Genomic DNA, 26,222 nt, shown 5'->3' on the forward strand with positions numbered 1-26,222 from the left:
AGAGATGAGGTCTCACTGCCCAGGCGGGTCTCGAACCCGCGGGCTCAGGCAATGCACTCACCTCAGCCTCCCAAAGACGCAGGATTACAGGCTAAGCCACTGAACCCGGCTCATTAGCTTCTTTTTTTTCCCCAGAGACAGTTTTTAAATTTTTTTGAGTCTGGGTCTAACTCTGTCGCCCAGGCTGGTGTGCAGAGACACAGTCATGACTCACTGCAGCCATGACCTCCTGGGTTCAAGTGATCCGCCCTCCTCAGCCTCCCAAGTAGCTGGGACTACAAGGTGCATGCCACCACACCCAGCTAGCTTTTATTTTTTAGAGTTGTGGGGTACAAGTGGGAGTTAGCTACATAAGTAGGTTGCATGCAAGTGAAGTTTGGGTTTCTAACTGACCCTCTCTCCCCTTGTTAGTGGACCAGGTACCCTTTGTGTTGCAATGTGCCTTCCCCACCTTCCTCCCTCCCTTTCCTAGCAGTGCCCAGTGTGCACCAATACCACTGTTGTGCTAGTGTGACTAGTGTTCAGGGCTCACTTATAAGTGAGAATATATGGTATTTGGTTCTTTGTTTCTGTGATAGTTCACTTAGTATGATGGTCTCCAGCTGCATCCCATTGCTGTGAAGGCCATGATTTTGTTCTTCTTTATGACTGTATAATACTTCATTGTGTATACGTGCCACATTTTTTTTATCCAGTCAACTTTCGATGTGCATCTGGGTTGGTTCCATGTTTTTGCTGTTGTGAATGCTATGGCAATAAACATGCGTGAGCAGGTTTCTTTTTAGAGCGATTTCTGTTCCTCCAGGCATATCCCCAGAAAAGGGATTGCTGGATCATAGGGAAGGTCAATTTTTAGTCATTTTAGTAATCGCCACACTGTTTTCCATAGAGGATGAACTAGTTTACATTCCCACCAACAGTGTGGCAGAGATCCTTTTTCTCTGCAGACATGCCAGTATCTGTTGTTTTTTTGACTTGTTAATGATTGCCATCCTTACCATTATTAGGTAGTATATCACCATAGTTTGATTTGTGTCTCTCTGATGTTTAGTGAGGCTGAGCATTATTTTCTTATATTTGTTGGCTGCTGGTATGTCAACCTTTGAGAAGTGCCTGTTTATGTACTTTGCCCACTTTTTAATGAAGTTGTTTGTGTTTTTCCTTTCAGTTCATTTGAGTTCCTTGTAGATGTTGGATGTTGGGCCTTTGTCAGATGCATAGCTTGCAAATATTTTTTTCCATTCTGTGGGTTGTCTTTTTACTCTTTTGATGGTTTCTTTTGCTGTGCAAAAAAGCTTTTCAGTTTGATAAAGTCCCCACCTGTCTATCTTAGTCTTCGTTGCACTTGTTCTTGAGGACTTAGTCATGAATTCATTGCCTACTGCAATGTCCAGGAGGGTGTTTTCCTTACTTTTTTTCTGAAACGCTTGTTTTAAAAAAAATTTTCTTTTTTTGAGTTGGAGTCTCACTCTGTCGCCCAGACTGGAGTGCAGTGGCTCCAGCAATCCTTCCGCTTCAGCCTTCCAAGTAGCTGGAACTACAAGCACGTGCTACCACGCCCGGCTAATTTTTTGTTTTATTGTAGAGATGAGGTCTCACTAAGTTGCCCAGGTGGGTCTCGAACCCGTGGGCTCAGGCAATCACTCATCTCAGCGTCCCAAAGGCACGGGATTACAGGCTGAGCCACCGAGCCCGACTCGGTTTTACTGTTGTTAATAGTACTGCAATAAACATGCGCGTGCAGGTACCTTTTTTGTAGAGTGATTTAAGTTCCTCTGGGTATATTTCCAGAAGGGGATTTGCTGGGTCATTTGGAAGGTCAATCTCTAATTCTTTCTGAAATTCTTATAGTTTGAGGTTTTACATTAAAGTCTTCGATGCATTTTGAGTTAATTTGTGTATATAGTGATAGGTTAGGGTCCAGTTTCATTCTTTTTTTTTGAGTTGGAGTCTTACTCTGTTGCCCAGACTGGAGTGCAGTGGCCACTCCCGGCCACCGCAGCCTCGACCTGCTGGGCTCCGGCGATCCTTCCGCTTCAGCCTTCCGAGTAGCCGGAATTATAGGCGCGTGCTACCATGCCCGGCTAAGTTTTTGATTTTTTTTATTGTAGAGATGAGTTCTCACCTGCCCAGGCGGGTCTCGAACCCGCGGGCTCAGGCATTCCACTCACCTCAGGCTCCCAAAGGCGCGGGATTACAGGCTGAGCCACCGAGCCCGGCTCAGTTTCATTCTTTTGCCATGTGACTAGCCAGTTTTCCCAGCACTATCTGCTAAATATGGTTTCCTTTCCCCAATGTTTGTTATTGGGGCCTTTGTCAAAGATGAGTTGGTTGAGGGACCATGTTTTTATTTCTGGCATATCTGTCTGGTTTCATTGGTCAATATGCCTATTCCTGTACCACTACCAAGCCATCTTGGTTACTGTAACCTTGTAGTATAATTAAAAGCCTGGAAGTGTGATACCTCTAGCTCTGTTCCTTTCACTGAGGATCACTAACTATTCCTACTCTTCTCTTGCTTCCATATGAACTTCTTATTGTCGTTTCAAGGTCTGTGAAGCATGATGTTGGCAATTTAATGAGTATTGCACTGAATCAGTAGATTGCCTTGGGTAGGGTGGACAATATGTTATTTAAATTGATTTCATTCATTTCTTTTTATTTTTTAGAATGTGGCTATAAAGCACATATTTTGAAATTATACATGTAATTCACAATATGTATCTGTTGGACAGCACTGTTCTAGAGGATAGATTAGAAAAGCACAAAGCTGGATGGAGGAGGACCAGTTAGAAGGCTTAAAAGAATCCAGATAAGATACAGTGAGGGATTAAACCAGGCAAGTACATACAGAGATAGAGAGGAAGAGTTTGAGTCAAAAAAAATTAAAAAAGACTGTATTGACAAAAACAGATCGGGGAATAAGAGAAATTGGCGGGTGTTTGGAAAACTCTCCATTTTTTGGCTTGATAACATATGAGCAGTAGGAACCTTAGGCAAAATAAGGAATATAAAAGGAAGACTAGATCAGGGTATAAAAGTTCATTCATTTAAATATTTACTTATTGAGTATCTACTATGTGCTAGTTATTATTTCATTGGTTAAGAGCTAGGGATCCAGCAAAAAGGAAACAAATGAGGTCCTTGCTCTCCTAAAGCTTGCTTACACTGTATTGTGAACATATAATGAGTTCAATTTAGCCGTGTTTAAAGTGAGATGGCTATGAGACATTCAAGTAAAAATGTCAGCTAGACACTTTGATATTCATGTATAAAATTTAGGAGAATGATCCAAATGATAGTTTGAGACTTGGGGATCACAGTGGTGATTCCACCTAGAGACAGCATGTAAGAACAAAACCCTAAAAACAGCAGCTATTTAAAGGTAACATGGAGAAAGAGGAATCAGCGGAAAAGATATAGATGAAGGAAAACTAAGAGAAAATAGTTTCTAAAAAGCCAAGGAAGAAGAAAAATTTAAGCATGATTAACGATGTTAAATGGAGCAGATTGGTTAACATAATGGCTACCAAGTACCCACGGAATTATGTAGCTAAGAGACTATTGGTCACCTTTGAGAAGGCATTTTCAGTGGAAAGGTGGGGACAAAATCTAAATTACAAAGAACTGAAATGTGAATGGGGGTGAGGAGCAAAAAAACAGCACTTGTGTACTCTCCCTTGGAAAAATGTGACTTGTTAGGACAGTGGCTAGAAAAGATAAAATCTCAAGAGAGAGTCTAAGATGAGAGAGACTCAAACATATTTGCAGGTACTAGGGAAGGACCAGTAGAGAGGATTGAAAATAGAGGAATGTGTGATAGAATAAGATCTCAGAAGAGTTGAAAGCTGATGAAGTGAAAAGCAGATGAAGAGATACGTTAGCCCCGAATACAAGATGGAACACCTTTGGCTGACACTGCAGACATCAGGAGAAATTCTTAAAAGACAAATATATGTGGAGAGGTGTAAGGACTTGGAAGAGTTCCTGCCTGATACTGCTACTTCCTGCTAATTATGGGATGATTAGCTAGGGAGAGAATGGGGAGTGGAAATTGAGCAGAAGGCGTCAAGAGAGGATAAAAGTTTTAAATAACTGCTGAAAGGAAAAGAAGAGCAAGGTGATAAAGAATAAATATGAAGAGTAGCCAGTAGTAGTAAGGATTCAATGGAAACTGGAGACCATATGCTTATGTGACATGAATAGCTCCCATTGTGTGTTTTTTGCTAGCTATGCAGAAGAGTCCATATGTGGTGAAGTAATTAAATGAAAAACTGATCCAAAGTCTCAGATTTCCAGAGCATTGAAAACAGAAAGATGATCTAGAAATCTGAGGGTGATGGTAGGAGAGAAGTTCAAGCCATTGATGATAGAATCTTGCCTGATAGAGGAAGTGACCTGAAGGACACTGATAGATGCAGAAAAACAAGAGGATTAAGAGACTGAACGTCTGTGTTGATAACGCTGATGAGCTGCTAGAAGAAAAATATAAGAAAGAAATGATGTTTCTCTAATACAACAATAATATATTTTTAAAATAGTAAATAGCTGTTATGTTTTAAGCAATTGCTATTACTATTGGCAGGCAGTAGTTTAATTTTTTTTTTTACATTTAATTGTAATGACAACCCTGTGAAGTAGTTACTATTATATTCTTTCTTTTTTTCCTTTTAATCAAGTAAATTAAAGTACTGTTACATAACTTGTAAAGGTCTCAGAGACAGTAGGTGGCAGAGCCTACTTTCTTAACCACTGTGCAGGCCAAAGTCAAAGACATAAAGATATCCAGTAAGTCCCCTACATATGAACAAGTTCTTTTCCAAGAGAGTGTTCGCAAGTCTAATTCATTTGTAAGTCCAACAAAGTTAGTCTTGGTACCCAACTAGCACAATAGGCTATATAGTACTGAACTGTAATAGGTCTATAATACTTTTCATACAAATAATACGCAAAAAACAAACACAAACTTAGCTGGGTGTGGTATCGCGCGCCTGTAGTTCCAGCTCCTTGGAAGGCTGAGGCAGAAGGATCGCCACAGCCCAGCAGGTCGAGGCTGCGGTGGCCGGGAGCGTACCGCTGCACTCCAGTCTGGATGACAGAGTGAGACTCCAACTCAAAAAAAAAAACAAACCAACAAAAAATAAAATATTTTTAATCCTACAATACAGCACATGCCAATGTACGCCAGACATGTGAACTTATATAATTAGACATGTGAACACACGTGTGCATCTTTGAAAGTTTGCAACTTCAAGTTTTGTATGTAGGGGACTTACTGTAGTTTAATTACAAGGAATAAGGTTTCATAGGAAACAGAGAGAGGTGGACAGTAAGAAAATAAGTGGAAGCTGGGGAGGCAGAGTTCAGAGAAAAGAGTCCAGAGAGAATGGGGATAAAGTTAGTAGACAGTAATACATCACTGAGTAGGCCCACAACTTTAATGGTGCTAAAAGATTACCAGGATGGATGGCATTGAAAAAATAACTGACCCTGCATTTCTCAGATTTACAAATAAGATTATTGGGGCCATCTCAAGGCACATATCATATATCAAAGGCAGTTCAGAGAGTAAAGTTAAAAGGCCCCATGCCATGTAACTTATAATCTAGAGATGAATAAAATAAGTGTTTGTAAAAGCATAACATAAGCCATGGGTTTTTTGTTTTGTTTTGTTTTTTAGTCAGAAAGACAAAACTAAGGGCTCTGGGGCTCAAATTTTTTCAACTGTTGCACTGCCTAGAGAGATATGAAAAAGTGGATATGAAGCTCTTGAATGCATGGGATTGAGCTAAGTAGAAAAGTGAGGCAGTGTATCAGAGAGAGAAGAAACTGCATAAACAAAACCAAGGAGGTGGGTAAGTCCAGGTAACAATGGGGAGCAGTGAGCGAGGCGAGTTGGTCAACTTGCTCAGCACAGACGGGGTGTATAGGGAAGATTGGAAAGGTAAGCTGGAACCATGCAGTACTTTAGAATGATACATGAATTTTATTTAACTCAAAAGCTAACGAGGCATGGTTAGAGGGGTCCAAACCAGGAAATTATCATACAGGAAGTTCAGACCTAGAGTGCCATTAGAATTGCTTTTTTGCTCAGAACTTTTTACTTATTTTCCAGAATGAGATGTGCTCATGTGATGAACAGTGATGGAACTCATAAATTTTTCACAATTATAAAAAATGAAACATCCAGAGTTTGAACACTGCTCCATAAAAATAAGCTGGTTTCCTTATTTTTTTTCGCAGAAGAGTATTTCTGGTCTTAAAATCTAGGCGGAAGAAGAACCACAAGTAAATTACAGTGTACTTGTCCTTTGCCACACCACCTTTAAAACACCACGAAATAAAGGAAAAATGACATGGAAGGGAGACTTTTAAATAGATAAGTTATAAGATAATATATATCTGCGAGGTACATGGGGAAATGCAGCCGAATTTTGCTTTGGTATAAAACAGGCTTGAAGGGAATTAGGAGCCAATTGCACATGTCCATGTGAACCAGCTCTTTCTTTAGCAATTTTCTGTGTGTCTCCACACAACTGTCAGCAGTAGAGAAACTCTCAGAAGACTTAGCCAATGACATGTACCAAATTAATTTTTGTGCTAGGGACAGGGCTAAGTCTAGGACATCAAAATATATTTATGAACCTATCAAGACGTGCTTGTTTTTAAAATATATTCAGGGCTTGGCTCGGTGGCTCAGCCTGTAATCTCAGCACTTTGGGAGGCCGAGGTGAGCGAATTGCCTGAGCCCATGGGTTCAAGACCAGCCCGAGCAACATGACGAGACCTCATCTCTACAATAAATCAAAAACTAGCTAAATGTGGTAGCGCGCGCCTGTAGTTCCGGCTACTTGGAAGGCTGAGGCAGAAGGATCAGAATCTCTGAGTTGAGACCTGGTGATCAGAACTTTAAAAAACTTCCTAGTTAATTTGCATATAAAATAAACCTTTTGAGTCTTTTGTCACCCAGAAGGATAGTAAAACAAAACAAAACCGGTTGGCTAAGGCACAGAGGTGGAAGGGATACTTTCTTCCCTGTAAACTCCATTCTACCTTTTGAATTCTGAATCTTTTCATGAACAGAACTTAAAAGAATGAGTACGTATATATATTTGCATTCTCAGAGCCAGGCAGAGCATCTGGTGAATAGCAGGATAATCAGAAAAAATATTTGTGGATTTGAACTGACCTGCATGGTCATGAAAGACATAGTTTATAGGTAACATACATTTTTTTATGTCCCTCTTTCCTCTCCCCTCCCCCCAACCTTCTCAAAAGAAGGTGAATAAACTCTGTATGTCAACAGTTTCTGCACCAGGACCCATGTTTTGCTCCTTCTTCCCACAAGTAATCCATGCATATCCCATACCTGGAACTTACTAGATTCACAGGATTGATGCTGGAAAGACCAGATAAAGTTCCCCATAGTTTTCTCTTGGTCAGACTTTGACAAATGCTATCTGCTACCTTTCTCATAAATACTAGAATATGTGGTATTTGGCATTTACCTTTTCCCTTCTACGGAAAAAAATAATTCACAGATAAGTATCTTGTTATACCTATCTAGATTTATCAGGCTAGAAAGAATTCTTTTTCAACTGTAAATCAAATAAACATTATGCCTTTGGCAGAGTTTCCAGTGATTTGAATTTTAAGCAGCTAATTAGTCTTTTTAACAACTAATTACTCATAGTGTGTTTACAGCAAAAATTGTTTTATAAATGTAATTGTAACTTCCTTTGACACTTCCCTTCTTATTGGATCTCTGGGTATAATAAAAAGTTATTTCAACCCATTCCACGTTTAAAAAAAAAAAACCAAAAATAAAATCTCAGTTTTGAAGCACTCTTAAAACTGTAAAAGAATTACCTTTAGGAAAAGGCTAGTATCTACCTTCCCTGAACTGGTAGCCTTTTAAAGCCTTTTCTTTGTTTCTTTCTATGCTGTACAGAAATTGTCAAGTGAGGAATTGCTAAGAAGTGAAGTGACATGATAAATGTCTTAGGTCAGAACATGAGTAAGGGAGAAGTGCTGTCTGGAAAGCAAGCTAACTTTTTGACCAAAACATTCTCATTATATATCTGTTCTCACCAGTTCTGTTGCTTATTGTGCATACTTTCCTAACTAAAAAAAAAAATCATTAAAAAAAACATGGAGAGGGTGTATGTTCACCAAAAGATATGCAATATTCCATGTCTATTGTGATTCATTTTAAAAAACAGTTTAAGGACTGGGCGTGGTGCCTCAGCCTGTAATCCCAGCACATTGGGAGGCCGAGGCAAGCGGATTGCCTGAGGTCAGGGGTTCGAGAGCAGCCTGGGCAACTCAGTGAGACCTCGTCTCTACAATAAATCAAAAAATAAGCCAGGCATGGTAGCACGTGCCTGTAGTTCCAACTACTTGGAAGACTGAGACAGAAGGATTGCCTGAGCCCAGCAGGTCAAGGCTGTGGTGACTGGGAGTGTGCCACTGCACTCCAGCCTGGACAACAGAGTAAGACTTCAACTCAAAAAAAAAAGTTTAAGAAGAAATTGAAGTGTTTTATGTCCTCATGAATTATACTCCCTTCGTGGCCTTGTATTTCTTTAGGAGCACAAAGCATACCTCAGGCTTGAATCCAAAGTCTAAAAGGGTCATGAGGTGACATGCATTACAAAAATATCACTTTCAACAGTCCTTTAGCTTATGGTGCATTTTGCATTATGTTAAAGTGGGAATATAAAAATAGAATTGAAAGTCTGGGAAAGGTTTCATGCTTAGAGGCTAAGTATCTTTTCTTTTACAGGCCTAAGTTCAACACCTTGTTAGGTATCACATTAATTCTTGCAAAACAGGTTTAGTTTCATCAAAAGCAATGTAACTAGCTCATAACTCATTTTGGGTTGCCTCTGTCTTTACCAGGGACAGTACCATTTTTTTACTTTCTATAGTCATGCAGAAAAAGTGGCTCTCTGCTTTAATTGTCACAGAATAAAAAGGGTTTTTTTGAGGTTAAAAAGTGAATTCAAAGGGAGTTCAAATGTATTAGTATCACTAGGTGGCACAGTATCTCTACGTTTCCCATTTTCTGTCCAGTGCAGATATTATTCAAGTGAAATATGACACATATAGACTTACTGATAAATCTTTCATTAAAATAAAGCAAGAAATGTGAATTAGTGGATAACCAGGTTAAAAATACATGTATTTTTTCAATTGTATTTTTAACACCTTTAAGAAAAAGACCATTTGAATTATTATTTTGCTATCTGTTATTGAGCTACACTCAAAAATGTGGCATATAAAACAAATGAGTAAAGACTGCCTCCAACAGATTTTAAGGAAAAAAACTTCCAAATTTAAGAATGATTTTAATAAGTTTCTCAATTGCCTAATGTTTTGATAAATTTTGGAAGAGTAAAAGAGGAAATTTTTAAAGTCACAGAATTGAAGCTACTATTAGGGAAAAAAAGCAGAAGGTTACATTTTTAAAACCTCATTTTTTAAGACCTAAAATGGTAAAAGTCTTTACTTATCAATTCCATGACTGCATCAGTCTGATGATATACATAGCTATTTAAAATCGCCCTTAAGGTATTTTGTTTGTGAAAGTTTAAGATTTAATATGTATGTTCAGTGAGAGTGAATAGAAACACAAATATTCTTGATCACAGTTGTAGTTTTTCACGTGAAAATCTTCAGGGTTTGTTTCATAGAATATAGGATACTTCTGTTTCTTCTTTTTTGTAGTTGAAAGTATTTACATTTTTTTCTGATGTAGTATATCAAATCTTAATATAACTTTTTCTCTCATCTCTGCCACTTCATCTCAATAAACTTTCGTGAATATTTCTTTTATCTTCTTAACTAGTGACCTATTTATTATGATGATCATTATAATAATCATTACTATGCATTCACATGACATTGTATATTTTAAGAAAGTACTAATTCACTAGTATGAATTATTTATTTTATGATCTTTTTTATAGCAGCATAAATGCCACAATTATTTTCTTTGCCATTCAACATCTCATGCAGAAGAATTATTTGTATTAGTCAACAACTAACCAACAAAAATTATTTGCATTAATTTAAAGCAATAGCTTTTTAAAAAGTACCCATTCTACATATATCCTAGACCAATGAAATCAAACCTACAGAATTCAAATTTATTTTATTATAAAAAGTTTTCCACACTTGTTGTGATTTTTTTTTTTTATCCAAGGCATGAATTCAATGTAGGTCAGCTGCTTCCATAGGAAGAATCCATTTTAGCTAATCAAGCAGTAAAGACTTTTCTTAAAGAAGATATTTTATATTGTAAATAATGGACCCAAAGTATATGAAAAAAGTCTTTGAAAGTGTTATTGATGAAAAATAGTCAATAGTTATTTTAGCAGAAACCCAGGCACCAACCAGCCTGTTGTCATGATAGCCTCTAAGAAATGCAAATTGAGTACATTCACTTAATGCTAATAACAATTCAGTGATTGCTTGTATCCCCTTAACTTGAAGTTCTACAGTAAACTGAATTAAGTAGACTGAAATTATAAAATCCTAACCTCCTGGAATCCTGCTGCTTCCAAAGATTAACAGTCCATATATCATGAGGTCATTAGGTGTTGACATTTAGGATATTGTAACAACATGGACTTATGGTAGCTACTAGATGTTTAACTTATTTTTTTATGAAATATTTTAAAACTTAAGGGACAAAATGCTCAAGTATTGCTGATAACATATCCTCCAATGTGCGTTAATATAATGAGTGTTTTGGCGATGTGTCCAATCCAAAAACATGCCATGAATTAAAAACCTGTGCAAAATACTGCTTAAGGAGAAAACTAGCATTGCTGTGATTACACTGCCCTCTAGCGTTAAAATAACTGGTATCTACACTGAATTTCATTTTGCCTTTTCCAGATCAGCATTTTCATGACCCATTTGTCCAACTACGGGAATGACCGTCTGGGATTATATACATTTGTTAATCTGGCCAACTTTGTGCGAAGCTGGACCAACTTGAGACTTCAGACTCTGCCTCCAGTGCAACTAGCTCACAAGTATTTTGAGCTCTTTCCTGATCAGAAAGACCCTCTCTGGCAGGTAAAATTAATTCAATAATTGGTATAACTAATTAATTCCAGAAACATATCTTTCATTTCTGTGAGATCATCCAAATCTGAAAAGTGAAGCCATCTGGGAAAAAAACAATTTGGAAATGTTAGTAGATTTGAGGAACGACTTCTTCCTGAATTGTAGTCTATTATTGCTACATTTTGAGCCAAATTCCCTGTTTCTTTGCCCATTCGAAATTATGGAATTCTGAAAGCTCAGTGAGGGATTCAGTGGATGTAATGTTTTCAGTTAGGAGTGAGAGATCAATTTGCAGATTGACCGAAAGAGTAGAAGATGGTAAACAAGTTGTGTGTTAGGCAGCTGGTGAGCCTGAACACATCCCCATATTTCTAATGACTAAACCACATCAGCGGATCTCTGAGCAGAGTTCAGGACTAACATCTGCCTTCTGAACCATGAGGTACAACAGCAGCTACAGAATGTGGATGGGTTTCAAAAGTATTAATTGGAGATTATTTTGTACGTGAAGGAAAGTATTTCATAGGAAAATCACTGAGCTTTACATATGTTAATTCATCACCACAACTACTCTATGTGGTAGCTACAGTTATTATTCACATTTTACAGATGAAAATCTAAGGCACAGAAAGGCTGAGTTAGTTAAGCAAGGTCACACAGCCAGTGTATGGAAATCCATTATAGGCCATCTGGCTTCAGAGGCTGTGCTCTTTCTTCATCTCTGTTGTAAGTACCGCTAGAGTTACAGACTGAGCTGATGGTAACAACAACAACAATCTACAGAAGTGGAACTCAGTAATTTCACAGACTGAAGTTGGGGTAAACTCTGAACTCTATTTTCAAAGCATACAGTCTTGAACTATGAGCTACTTACCTCTTGAGCACAAACCGATTATCAGTGTGAGGATGCTTTTGGCAGACTCCCTGGGGTTTTCAAGATATAAAATAATATCTGCAAAGAAGGATAGCTTAACTTTCTCTTTTCCTATTTGGATACCTATGATTTCCTTCTCTTGCCTGATTGCTCTAACTAGGACTTCCAACACTATGTTGAACAGGAAGGGTCATCCTTGTCTTGTTCCTGTTCTTAGGAGGAAGAAACGTATCGCCACATTTAGCAGATTGAAGTTAGTGGCTGTGGATTTAAGACGGCGTATTACTTTCAGTTGTTGTAACAAGCATTTTTTCATCTTAACCACTACAAAACATCACCAAATAAATGTTAGCCACTGGAAAGACATGCAATTTTCCCGAAAATTTAACACTTTATTTTTAAAGTGAAATCACTATTATTTCAGGTGACAAGTTTAAAACTATTTTTTTCAGAAAAGCAGTCAAAATGAATAGTGTTAACATGTGTTGCTTATAAAAATAAGCAGAAGGTTTATTTAACTTCACAAATCTGCAGTATTAATTGAATAGAAATAAAAAATGATCCTGGTGCCCATTCTTGATATAATATTAAAGGGTACCGTAATTCTTCCCCCTTCTCTACATAATACACACTTTGTAGTTAACATGAAGGCTGCTCTAGACATGTCTTGCACAGTGGGGATTGATACTAAATATTATAGACCAAAAAGTAGAATCCCTAAGGTAGTAATTCACCTTCATTTTACCCTTTTGCTAAAACTTAAGTATCATAGTCTGTAAAGTTACACATTTTTAGATATACATTTACCAGCCTTTGAAGACAGCTGAGCAAAATCTGCTTTCTTTAAATGGTAGTATTATGGCCATATCCTTATCCCTTTGAAGCACAGCCGGAAAGCTCAAAGTAACTTTGAAAAAAATCTGACACCTTATATTTCAGTTATTTATTGAATACTGAGAGTGCATCTTCTTTTAGGTTAGCAGAAGCATGGTCTCTGCCCATCAAGTTCCTATTTTTAAAAAATTAGGACAGAAATACCAGTAATAAAATAAATGTGTGTGTGTATTTAATTCTCAATGCTATGAGGCTATTTACCCAAGGTGTAAATACCTCCCCTCCCCAACGTCCTCAGAAGACTCTCAACTTCAGGATGGAAAGGAGTTATTCGGAAGCTTCTATAATGCCACTTTGGGGCTTTCGTTTTTTAAAAAGAGACTCATTTTTATCCTGTTGTTTCCTGGGATATCTTTGACAGAAGTTGGAAAAGCTATCACACAATTGACACAATCACAAAAAATACATCTCTATATTCTCCCATTTAGAATCCTTGTGATGACAAACGCCACAGAGACATTTGGTCTAAAGAAAAAACTTGTGATCGCTTACCAAAATTCTTGGTAATAGGACCCCAGAAAACTGGTAAGAACTTTTTATGCTATGATTAACCAGTGTAAAGTTCCTGATGACTAGACAATGCGTTCTTGTCTCAATGAGTTCATAAACTCCTTATAAATGCTGATTTATCAATAACATGTTTTTCTCTGACATAATTTTTAATTCCATAATGTAATTAAATGCTTATCAAAGTGGTTTTTTTAGATGCCTACAGCTAATTTTTAAATTAAATTTATTATTACAGAGATGTGGGGTACAAGTAAAGATTAGCTACACAAGTAGGCTGCATGCAGGTGAAGTTTGGGCCTCCAACTGGTCCTCACTCCCCTGGCACAGGACCAGGTACCTTTGTCTTGTTATGTCCTCCCCTCCCCCAGCAGTGCCTAGTGACTGCTGATCCATCCCTTGTGCTCATGTGATTAATGTTCAGGTCCCACTTCCAAGAGAGAACAAGTGGTATTCAGTTCTTTGTTTCAGTGATAGTTCACTTAGTATGAAGATCTTCAACTCCATCCAACTTGCTGTGAAACCCATGATTTTGTTCTTATTTATGGCTGCATACTCCATTGTGTATATATACCACATTTTCTTTATCAACTTTTAATGGGAGGTAGGGTTGATTCCATGTTTTTGCTATTGTGAATAGTGCAGCAATAAACGTGTGTGCAAGTGTCATTTTTGTAGAAAGATTTATGTTCCTCTGGGTATATTCCCAGGAGAAGGATTGCTGGGTCATATGGAAGGGCCAAATTTTATTTCCTTTAAAAATTGTCACACTGCTTTCCATAGAGGTTGAACTAGCTTGCACTCCCACCAACAGTGTAAAAGCATTATTTTTTCTCCACACCCACACCAGAATTTGTTGTTTTTTAATTTACATGATCAATTCTTACTGGTGTTAGATGTTATCTCATTGTAGTTTTGATTTACATTTCTCTGATAATTAGCGAGGCTGAGCATTTTTTCATGTCTGCTGACTGCTTATATGTCTTCTTTTGAAAAGTATCTGTTCAGGGTTCTTTGCCCACTTTTTAATAGGGTTGTCTGTTGTTGTTTTTTTTCCCTTTAACTTTGAGTTCCTTGTAGATCCTGGATGTTAGGCCTTTGTCAGATACATAATTTGCAAATACTTTTTCCTATTTTGTAGGTTGTCTGTCACTCTCTTGATGATTTATTTTGCTGTGCAAAAGCTTTTCAGTTTGATATGTTCCCAATTTGCTTTTGGGAACTTGGTCAAAAATTCATTGCCTACTCCAATGTGCATAAGGGTGTTTCCTACATTTTCTTCTAGTATTATAGCTTGAAGTTTTACATTTAGTTTAGGTCTTTGATACATTTAGAGTTGATTTTTGTATATCGTGATAGGTAGGGGTCCTCTTTCATTCTTCTGCATGTGGGCAGTCAGTTTTCCCTGCACCATTTGCTAAATACGGTCTTCTTTCCCCAGTGTGCTTTGTCAAAGATGACTTTGTTGAGAGACTTCAGTTTTTGCTTCTGGAATCTCTGTCCTACTTTATTGGCCTATGTGCCTACTCTTGTACTAACACCAGGCCATTTTGGTTACTGTAGACTTGTAGTAAACTTTAAAGTCTGGAAGTGTGATACTTCCTAATTTGTTCCTTTTGCTGAGGATTGTTTTGGCAATCTGTTTTTTTTGTTTGCTTGTTTCCATATGAATTTCTGTATTGTCATTTCCAGGTCTGACAAAAAAAATTGGTAAATTGATGGACATTGCACAAATCTGTAGATTCTCTTGGGCTTATCAATGGACATCTTCACAATATTGATTCTTCCAATCCATAAGTATAGGATATTTTTCTATTTGTTTGAGCAGGACTTTGTAGTTCTCATTGTAAAGATCTTTTACTTTTCTGGTTACATGAATGCTAATGCCAAGGTGTTTTGTTTTATGTGTGTGTGTGTGTGTGTGTGTGTGTGTGTGTGTGTGTGTGTGTGTGTGACTATTATGAATGGGACTGTGCTTTTTATTTAGTTCTCTGCCTGCTTATTGCTGGTGTATAGAAATGCAATTGTCTTTTGCACATTGATTTTGTACCCTGAGACTTTGCTAAAGTCAATTAGCAGTGTGAGGATGCTTTTGGCAGACTCCCTGGGGTTTTCAAGATATAAAATAATATCTGCAAAGAAGGATAGCTTAACTTTCTCTTTTCCTATTTGGATACCCATGATTTCCTTCTCTTGCCTGATTGCTCTAACTAGGACTTCCAACACTATGTCTAACAGGAAGGGAGCATCCTTGTCTTGTTCCTGTTCTTAGGGGGAATACTTCCAATTTCTACCCATTTAGCAAAATGTTGGCTGTGGGTTTAGCATAGATAGCTCTTACTGTTTTAAGGAATGTACCTTCTATGTCTAGGTACCCAAGGGTTTTTATCAGGAAGGGATGCTGGATTTTGTTGAATGCTTTTTCTGCATCTAATGACATACCCAAGTGCTTCTTGATTTTATATCTGTTGATATGCTGAATTGCATTTATGGTCTTGTGAATGTTGAACCAGCCCTGCATCCCAGGAATGAAACCCACCTGTTCATGGTGGATGATCCTTGAGATGTGTCCTTGAATTCAGTTTGCTAGAATCACATTTAGAATTTTTGTGTCTATGTTTATCAAGGAGATTACCCTGTAATTATCTTTCCTTGTTGGTTCTTTCCCAGGTTAGAGTATCAGTATAATGTTGGCTTCATAAAATGAGCTGGGGAGCATTCCATCTTTCTCAATTGCCTGAAATACTTTCAATAAGATTGACGTTAGTTGTTCCTTGTGTGTCTTATAGAATTCAGCTGAGAAGCCATCTGGTCTGGAGCTTTTTTGTGTGGGGGGGAGATTTCTTATGACTGAATTGATTTCCTGGATTGTTATTGGTCTGTTTGGAAATTGGTCAATTTCTTCTTGTTTCAATCTTGGGAGGTTGTGTCATGTCTAAAGTCCTTTATTTCCTTTAGGTTTTCTAGTTTATGTTGCATACAGGTTTTTATAGTAACCTCTGATAATCTTTTTAATTTCTTCAGGGTCAGTTGTGACTTTGCCTTTTGCATTTCTAATTGTGTTTATATAGACTTTCTCTCTCTCTCTCTCTCTCTCTTTTTTTTTTTTTTTTTTAGTCAGTCTGGTCAGGAAACTGTCAATCTTATTTATTCTTTCAAAGAACCAGTGTATGGTCTTGCTGATCCTTTCTATGATATTTTTGTCTTCTATAGCCTTCAATTGAGATTTTATGTCAGTGATCTGGATTCTTCTGCTGAAGTTAGGATCTAGGTGATCTTGCTTTTTCAGCACCTTTACTTGTGATCATTCTGTTTTCTTGATGTGTACATGCAATGCTATGAATTTTCCTCTTAACATTGTTTTCATGGCATCCCAGAGATTCTGATAAGATGTGTCTTTGTTTTTGTTTGTTTCCAGGAATCTTTTTATTTCTGTCTTGATTTCCAAGTTGACCCAGATGTTGTTCAGCAGCATGTTGTTTAGTGTCCATGTCTTTGTGTGTTCTGGGGGGGGATCTTGTTGGTGGCAATATTTATTTTTATTCCACTGTGGTCTGAGAAGATGCATGGTACTATTTTGATCTTTTGAAATCTGTTCATGCTTGATTTATGTTGAGAATGTGATCAATCTTGGAGTACATTCCATATGCTGATGAGTAGACTGTATACTTAATCAATGTTGGATGATGTGTTCTGTAGATGTCTATAAAATACATTTGATAGAACATCAAGTTGTGGTTCCGGATCTCCTTGCTGTTTTTTGTTTGTTTGTGTGTTTTGCCTCAATAATGTATCTAAAACTGTTAGTGGGATATTTAGGTCTTCAACTATGATTGCGTGAGGGTCAGTGTCCTGATGGGTTTTCCCTGGAAGATAGTCTGATCTTTCTCTCTCATTGCCTTTAGAATTTTTTCTTTCTTGCTTATTTTGTGGTGGTTGATTTCTATGTGCCTTGGGAATGGTCTTCTCATATGGTACCTTGTGAGGGTTCTCTGAATCTCTTGTGCTTAGATAATCATCTCTCTGGCAAGATGTGGGAAGTTTTCTTGACTGACCTCATGGAATTCTTGTTCCATGGTGTTTCCACTTCCCTTTCTGCTTGAGGAAGACCAGTCAGGCATAAATTTGGCTTCTTGACATACTCCCACATCTCTTAGAGGCTCTGCTCCTTCTTTTTAAGCTTTTGTTCTATGTTTTTGACAGACTGGATTAATTCCAAGTTTTGGTCTTCCAAGCTCTGAGATTATTTCCTCTGCCTGGTTGACCCTGCTACCTATGCTTGTTCGTGTGTTCTTAATTTCCAGGATGAAGTTTTTCATTTCCATTATTTTAGAATGGGCTGTTTTGAAATTGACCATCTCTTCTTTTACTTCCTGTATAACTTAAATGAGTTTTGCTTCTAGTTTCTCTTGGTTCCTGTTTACCTTTGCCATCCAATCTCTTATTTCTGTAGCTGTCATCTGGGGCAGGTCATTTTTAGGGTTTCCATTGTATGTGCTTCAGTAGCTGCTTTTTTCAGGTACTATATTTTTAGGACTCTGAGGGTTGTCTATATTTTTTCATTGACTTTTCTTCATTTATGATAGGCCTCTATTTGCTCTCTATAATTTCACTTTAGATTTATAGCTCTGAAGCTATTCAATTACCCTCTGTTCTAGAGTTCTTTCTGTGTTTTCATATTTGTCAGTTAGAGAGGGAGGGACATTCACATCTACTCCTTGCTCCACCTTATGGGAGGATTCTTTCATTGCAGAGCTTCTCTCACCTGCCACTAAACTTGTCAGACCAACTTTCAGGCCCCACTGCTGGCATTCTGTGGGTAGCAAATGGGGGCATGGGTCTCCCACTTGCTAACTGCAGTCTACAGCCCAGGTGTCTTCCTACTGAAAGAGTCCTTGGGTAATCTTTTGGGTTGCACCCTCCCTGTTTAGGTCCACACTCTGCTCTTGAAATAGTGTGAGTCTTCTGCTGCAGAGGAGTGGATGGACTTCACCCTGCTGGCATGCAGGGCTTGAGAGGATTCTTCCCGGTCTGACTGGGGTGATGGCCCCCAGGCACTGGTGGTGTGTACCTGTCAGGTTCACTCTGCAGGTTGGCTCTCCCTGCCTATGAGTCACCAGTCAGTGAAAAGCCTCACTCATGGTGGTTGCCCCAACACAGGTATTTCTCCCATTGTGCTTGAGCTGAGGTTACCCAAACACTTGCATCCTGCCCAGGACTCCTCCTGCATGAGATCATCCCACACACAATCATCTTAAAGCATCTTTGACTCACTCACCCACTTTTGTCCGTTGGGCAGGTCTGCAGTTTTTGTGTGAGCCTGGGGCACAGTGGAGAATGGGGTACCTGTAGTCCTATGTCTGCCATCACTTTCTGGTCTCTGTGTATTCAAAGAGACCTTTGCTGGGTGCAGGGTGTTTCACATATCCAAAAGTATTCAAGATGTCTCTGTTTATTGGCAGCTGGGTCCGTACTCTCTGCCCTGCTTGGTGAGAGTGGTGACAGTCTGCTGCTCCACAGTGATCATCTTGGATCTACTCAAAGTGACTTTTTTTTTAAGTGAAATGATGAAATAGATGTCACACACTTGGAGTATTCAGTAATCAATTTGGTATCACATGTTATTTTTTTCCCAAAATCTTAATTGAAAAGTATTTGTATTAATATTTCTAAAATCAAAACTAATCAAGTGTTCAGAGAGCAACTAACAGGATTTTGTCAAAATTCAAGCAAAACATATATAAATACCTATAACTCCTTATAATAAATCTCTTCTAGAAAAATTATCTCTTAAACTGCCACCTTCCTGATATGGTTTACTTGTAAACTATTTCTTGCAGAGATGACCACTTTTTGAAAGTCTAAAAGATGTTTTATAAGCAGAATTCCTAAACATAAACAAAACGTTGTGCTAAGAAGGTATTTATTCATTCCCATGAGACATCTTTTGCACTTTTTCTTAAATTGGTGTGCAGGTTTTTTCCCCATAAACTTCTTGTTTCTGTAAGAATAAGTATTAAAATGAAGCACAGTGGAAGCTTTAAAATGCCAGACATTCATGCTGTGTCCTGCATGACAAATTATTCAGGACCCTTGGATTGTGGCTTCACAGAAAACAGCCATTTCAGTTGCTAAGGGGAATACATTCCCTCTCTCATCTCTCTATAACTAACTGAAGAGAATTCTGTGCAATGTATGCAGAGAGTTTAGTTTATTCATTCTTTTCTTTTTCTTTTTTTTTTTTTTTGAGTTGGAGTCTCACTCAATTACCCAGGCTGGAATGCAGTGGCATGCTCACAGCCACCCCAGCATCAACCTACTGGCTTCCAGCAATCCTTCCACCTCAGCCTTCCAAGTAGCTGGAGCTACAGGCACGCACTACCGTACCTGGCTAGTTTTTTATTTATTATAGAGACAAGATCTCACCAAGTTGCCTGGACTGGTCTCAAACCCGCGGGCTCAGGCAATCCACTCGCCTAGGCCTTCCAAAGTCCTAGGATTACAGGTTGAGCCACCAATCCTGGCCTAGCCTATTCATTTTTTCTTAGTCCTATTTGCAGATAACAATCTGGAAACAATAATATGACAAATATTTTTCTTGTCATTATTTATTTCACATATCCTTATGTATCTAAAGTCAAAAGCAACTAGAAAAACATTTAAACAAAGTGTCTTCGGTGAACCCCCACTGTCATCACATAAATCTGTCATGACTGATCACATACTGAAGGCTTGGCACATCATTTTGCGTTAGATAGCACTGGAGGATATGCTTCCTCTCATGTTGAGCCGAATATACAAATGTCTTAATATCATGGTTAGATGGAAGAATTATTACTTATCATCTAAAACTCAATTGGGTTTGCAAATGTCTCTTACAACTTGAAGATAACATTTACCTTTGAAAGAAAATTTTTATAGAAATTGATTATTTTTTATAAATACTGATTTTTCCCTAGTTTTATTGAAGTATAATATACATGCAACAAAATTCACCCATTTTAAATGTACAATTTAATGAATTTTAGAAATTGTATATAGTCGTGAACCACCACCACATTCAAGATATAAAACAGTTCTGTTATCCTAAAAATGTTTCTTCATGTCCCTTTGCAATCGATCCCCCAGATCCCCACTCTATCCCAGCAACAGGCAACCACTTTCTGCCACTGTGGTTTTGCTTTTCTTAGAATTTCATGTAACTGAAAGCATATAGTGTGTAATCTTATGTTTTCCTTTCATTTAGCATAACACTTCTGAGATTGTATATATAAGTATGTTGTTGTATATATAAGTATTTTGTGAAATTGATTCTTTAATTAGACAAAAAAGATCTTATGTCAGTTACATGATAACTAAGTAGCTTCATTTTTATCATAATTTTTGTCAAAAGTGTTTTCTGAAAAATTTTGCATAGATTTCAAGTTATCTAAATATTCAAATATTTTTCAGTGTGGAAGCTGACAAAAATTAAAAAACTGAAACTGTATGGATGGTTATTTACATGTCTGTGTGTGTCTGTGATTATGTAGTTGGGTTACCACTGACAAAATATATATACAGGACAGTTGTTCAGATCCAATAATATGTGTAGGCAAAGACATAATTCAGAAAACACAACAAATTTTTGATCACTGGTAAATTACATTATGCCTTTTACTGACTATGCAAAGTAATTAGGTCACATCCATCTTTTCTGTTGGTATTGTTAATGCTGATCACAAAAGGCTATTAAAAGTAAATAACATGATTTAATAAAATTCTTTAAAATAAAATTTCGACAAGAATGTTTTCAGTTGATCTAAGAAAAGAATTGATCTGTTTTCTTTTTTATTTTAGAATAGCCATATTTCTTATTCCCACAAAGATTTATTCTTTTCAGTTTTAAAAAAGCTTCTTTATACATTTTCTGAATTATATATTCATGATCTAATTATATACCTATATTATATAATTATATTATGAACTACATTATATATTATAGCTATGTAATTATATCATTGAGATGAGTATATATATTTATTATAATTTTAAGTTATATCTCAATAAAGTTCTTATTTGTAAAAATGTCTTTCAAATATTCAGATCTGGCACTATTTAGGGACTTTCATATAGGTAATCTCACTTGACCATCATAAAGCCCTGATAGCTAAGTAGTATTTTTTTTTTTCCCACTAGACAGATGGGAAAATTAAGACTCAAGAGAGATTAAATAATTTTTGTTCAAATTCACACTGCTGATAAATACTAGAACCAAAACTCTTGATTCTAGAATTTATTAATACCTGACTTCAAAGAACATGCTCTTTCTACTTTACTGTGGATTTCAAGTAATGGAGCATCTTTACTCGATAAGTTATTGTTTCCCATTGTTCTAAGTTGGTGAATTTCAAAGGATGTTTGCCCCACCCAGCAATGTCAGCATCACCAGAGAACTTATTAGATGTGCAAATTCTTAGGTTATAACATAGACCTGCTGAATCAGAAACTTTGGGATAGGGCCTGGCTATCAGTGTTTTAATAACCCCCCGAGGTGAATCTGATGCATGCTAAAGTTTGAGGACCACCATTTTAAGTCAAACTTGTGATGAACATTGTTACTTTGTATATCATAGATGATTATGGTTCATTCCCTATAGTAATCTGTAGATAAAGTGTTCATTGTTTAGAACAGATATAATCTAGAAACACTGCCTCTTTCAATTCATTTTTTATACACTATTGCTGTTGACAGGGTTATTTTTAACAATTTTTCTATTTTATAGATATGGTAGATTTAAGCACACAGAGATAAGAATATTCAAAATTTTTCACAAATGGCAACATGGCATTATTACTAAGCAAAATTAGGATAGTAATTTCTCTAAGTGAGAGAAATTTTATAAGGCCAGGTCTGATTACTATTAACTACTGACCTGGAATATAATCAACAGGTCTTTCTCCACAGATTGTACAATAATATAAATCACATCAGAGTGGAGAAGTAGAAACCACAGGGTATATTTCTCTCTTGGGAGTACTGAAGACTTAGAAATACTTTTATATTATGATCTTATAAACACAATCTCAATTCAAGTACATGGTTAAATTTTCAACAAACTGAACTTGAAGCATTATAGTCTCTTGTAGCAATCCTACTAAGCCACACCCTTTACCTCCTAATTTAGGCTTATAAAACACCAATTTTGCAGTTTCTAACATTGCTTACTTTTAAAAAAATCACAGTCTTGCTCCCCAATAGCCACAAATCTATATAGGCACCTGTGATAAGCCATTCTCTTTCCAATAAAACACAAATTTTATAAGCTGTCTAAGAAAAGACACCATTTTTTTTTCAAATTTAGCAATTGAAACAATTTTTGACATTATTTTTATAAGTATATTCAAGCTTAAGCAAACTTGTTGAAAGATTAAATTCTGTCTCAAGTTTAAGTAGCTTTTATAGACCTCAGGAAGAAATTTGTAGGAGAGCCCAAGTATCCATTTTGGTAACGTAATATATTAAATAATGATATATTTCATTTATATAGTGATTTATTAATGTCAAAATATCTTCAGGTGCATTATGTCTTTTCATTCTCAGAATAAATCTATGAAATAAACAAGGTAGCTTTCCATTAAGAAAGCTGAGACATAGAGAAGCTAAAAGCCAGAGTCACAATCAGTGACTGGGCTGAGGCCAAAAACTAGTTCTCTCAATCCCTGCAACAGGGCTCTTCTCCTAATACCACACTACCTCCATTTTTAAAATCTGCCTATTTTTAAATGCTGGTTATCTATTCAATTTAATTCAAGGAGTACTTATAATGAATATGTTCAGGTCATTGTAATATTTAATTTATTGATGGCTTTGATGTGCTAATCATAGGAAACTGTTTTCATTTGATTAATTTCTAAACCTCTATTGTCTTTTCAGGTACCACTGCTTTGTATTTGTTCCTGGTTATGCATCCTTCCATCCTTAGTAACTCCCCCAGCCCAAAAACCTTTGAGGAGGTACAGTTCTTTAATAGAAATAACTACCACAGGGGGATTGATTGGTAAGATGGGTTATTAGTATAAATCTAAAAGTATATGTACTGTGCACAGTATTAACTTAGCACTGATATCTAGAAACATATAAATTTGTAACCACAAATAAAGATTACCCTCTATGCCTTGGAAATTAATTGAATACTATAAAGGAGCTCAGAAATTATTCATAACAAACTGTTCTCAGTTTATGAAGGAACTTGTTGCCTCAAGAAAATCACATGTGATTTCAATTGCCATTAATTATCTTTGATGGTAATTACAGACGTTAAACCAGAGAAATGGCATAATACCCAGGAATTTGATTCCTCTCTACTTATAAGAAGTAAACATTTTTTTGTTCTCTAGAGCATAAACAAATATTTTGTATGTATTTGAGCACAGAGAATCAATATATTAAGCTCTGTTGTCAAATTGCATGATCTCAATTTTATAAGTAGAGTTGCTTGTGAATAATCCAAATATAAAGATAAAGAAATGAATTGAGCCAGGTGTGGTGGCTCACACCTGTAATCCCAGCATTTTGGGAAGCCAAGGCAGGAGAAATGCTTGAGCCCAGGAGTTTGAAACCAGCCTGGGCAACATAGAATTCAAGACCTCGTCTCTACAAAAACAAACAAAAAGAAATGGATTGAATATAATTTGACCATCTACTAGGTCTTACATATCTTCTCATTGTTATACATTCCACTGCCAATTCTTTAGTACAGGATCTGATATCGATTATTGTGTGGTATTAAATAACAGTTGGAAAATCAAGAAACCATCAACTACTTCAGCTGCTATTAGACTACTGATTTAAATACATGTGCCAGTATATAGTAGAATAAAGTGATGTTAACTTCATGAATCAGAGGAGTGATTAAAAATTGCTTTGGAGGTGGACAGGAATGCCATACTTGGATTCCCTGTGACTTCTGAATAACTGCGGTTACAATTTTTTATCAAAAATTTCTCAAAAAAATTTTTTGATCATCATGTGTATAAGCACTATAACAGGAACAAAAAGTCCCTTAAGCAGTTTGCAAGAACATGATATAAGTAAAAAGTTAGAGTAGCAAAAGATTTTAAATATAACTCAATAAAAACACCCCACATAAAATTACTTTGGATTGGCCATTGCCTTACTAGACGCTGGTGTGGCCATGTGCTCTTTGAACTATGGTCATCACCATGTTTCCTGGCTTTGGCCCCCTCCCCTGTATTGGGGAGATGAATGTCCTCTTTCTCTCTCTCTAATTTGCTTTTTAAGTAAACTATATTTTCTAATCCCAAAAAATTATTTTGGATTGAAAAATTATGATTATCAAAAACAATTAATGTAAATAATAAATAATATTAATGGAAAATGTCATTCTATAGCAATAACGATTTTGCTATAGAATGACATTTATAGCATTTATAGTCTATATAGCAATAACTATAGCTTTGCTCTCAGTGATATCAAATGTATTCCAATCCTGTGACCTCACCCCTCTATGAAGCATTAGCACCTCAGCAGTCCTTTTGGGACCATGGCCACGGTGCCAAAGGTTGAAGACTATAAATCTCAGAGTTCCAAGGTCACTTAAAGAATTAACCAGGCACATTTAGTTAATCTGCATGCATGCATCTCCTTTTTTGGAGAACTGGATAAAACCAGCTGCCTAAGCACAGGCTTAGGACATAAGCAAAGTAGGGCAAATGAAAATTAGAAAATTTTATCTTTTACAAAATAGTCAACAGTTGCAATCAGAACATTTGCAATCAGAAGAAAAATGTTTGACTTATGCATACAAGTAAGTTTTATGTTTTATGGTTTGGTCTTACAGTTTTTAATTACACAGGAATGTAGTGGAGGGTTGGAGTAATATATGTGGGATGCTATAAAATCCAATTAGCATTTAGATCCTCTAAACATCATAATCTGGCTTTGTGTAAAACCAATTAGTAATATGCAAGGTCTACCCAAATAACAAACAAATGTGGGGCATTGCAAAAATTCCATCTTTCAGTTTTAAAAATTTGCTGAAGCTTAAGGGAGGCAGGCATTTATTTTTAATTCCCAAATTATTAAACCATTCTAGTTTAGTTGCCGTCTTGGAATAGTCTGAATTCATACTCTCCAAATGTGAGCCTATTTGGGGAGCTTCCAGGTCCTACCCTAAAAACGTGAACGTGAATTTCTTTTGTTTACTTGTGTAGTCATCAAACATTTTTTTAAGTGCCTGTAAGTGCCAGCCACTATACAAGGAACATGCAGACAAGTAGGCAAACAAGAACTGAACCCCGCCTTCTAAGCTGTGAGCCTCTGGGGCCAGGCAAGCTCCAGACCTGCTTCAGGGGCTTTTCTTTCCTTTTTATTTTTTATTTTAAAGATGTGGGGTACAATTCAGGGTTAGCTATACAAAAATGTTCATTATGCAGGTATCAGAGGGTTTTCAAATCCTAAATTGTCCCAGATATTAGAAATTTCTGGGAAGGTGGGATGGTATTTAGAAGCTAAAACGTCTGCCTTTTATTTGAGATCTTTGAAGCCTTTTTCAGAATAAGCAAGCTTGAGACAAGCTCGGACCAAATACAATGCCACTAGATACTCAAGATAACCTTAGTACTCCTAGAACAAGCTTTTATATAAGGAATATTCTGAAATGTGGCAATCTCTGTAAATAGAATAACACCAGAACATATAGCAGATTAAGCTCTCCAGAAATTTTTTTGTGTACCTCTTTCCCCTTAAAAGGGTGCCAGACTTACATATCATCAATAAGGCAATTCCCAGAAAACATAAAAAGATTTACTTATTGCGCTGTCTCAAGATGTCACTTTGGTGCATCAGCTAAACTTTGCAATATGT

At 36.8% G+C, this 26,222-nt stretch overlaps 1 protein-coding gene across 1 annotated transcript in view; it reads left to right on the top strand.

The window, feature by feature from the left end:
• LOC103254993 (N-deacetylase and N-sulfotransferase 3) overlaps window positions 1-26,222 on the top strand; it is a 192,614-nt gene that overhangs the window by 148,591 nt on the left and 17,801 nt on the right. The window contains exons 7-9 of the mRNA XM_008052968.2: window positions 10,906-11,088; window positions 13,276-13,372; window positions 23,271-23,394. Of these exons, the coding sequence (XP_008051159.1) occupies window positions 10,906-11,088; window positions 13,276-13,372; window positions 23,271-23,394 (404 nt within the window). The remainder of the gene's footprint in view (window positions 1-10,905; window positions 11,089-13,275; window positions 13,373-23,270; window positions 23,395-26,222) is intronic.

Source organism: Carlito syrichta, unplaced genomic scaffold, assembly GCF_000164805.1.
Source record: "Carlito syrichta isolate Samal-C Ts95f unplaced genomic scaffold, Tarsius_syrichta-2.0.1 Scaffold287740, whole genome shotgun sequence".
In the NCBI taxonomy this organism is placed as follows: Eukaryota; Metazoa; Chordata; class Mammalia; order Primates; family Tarsiidae; genus Carlito; species Carlito syrichta.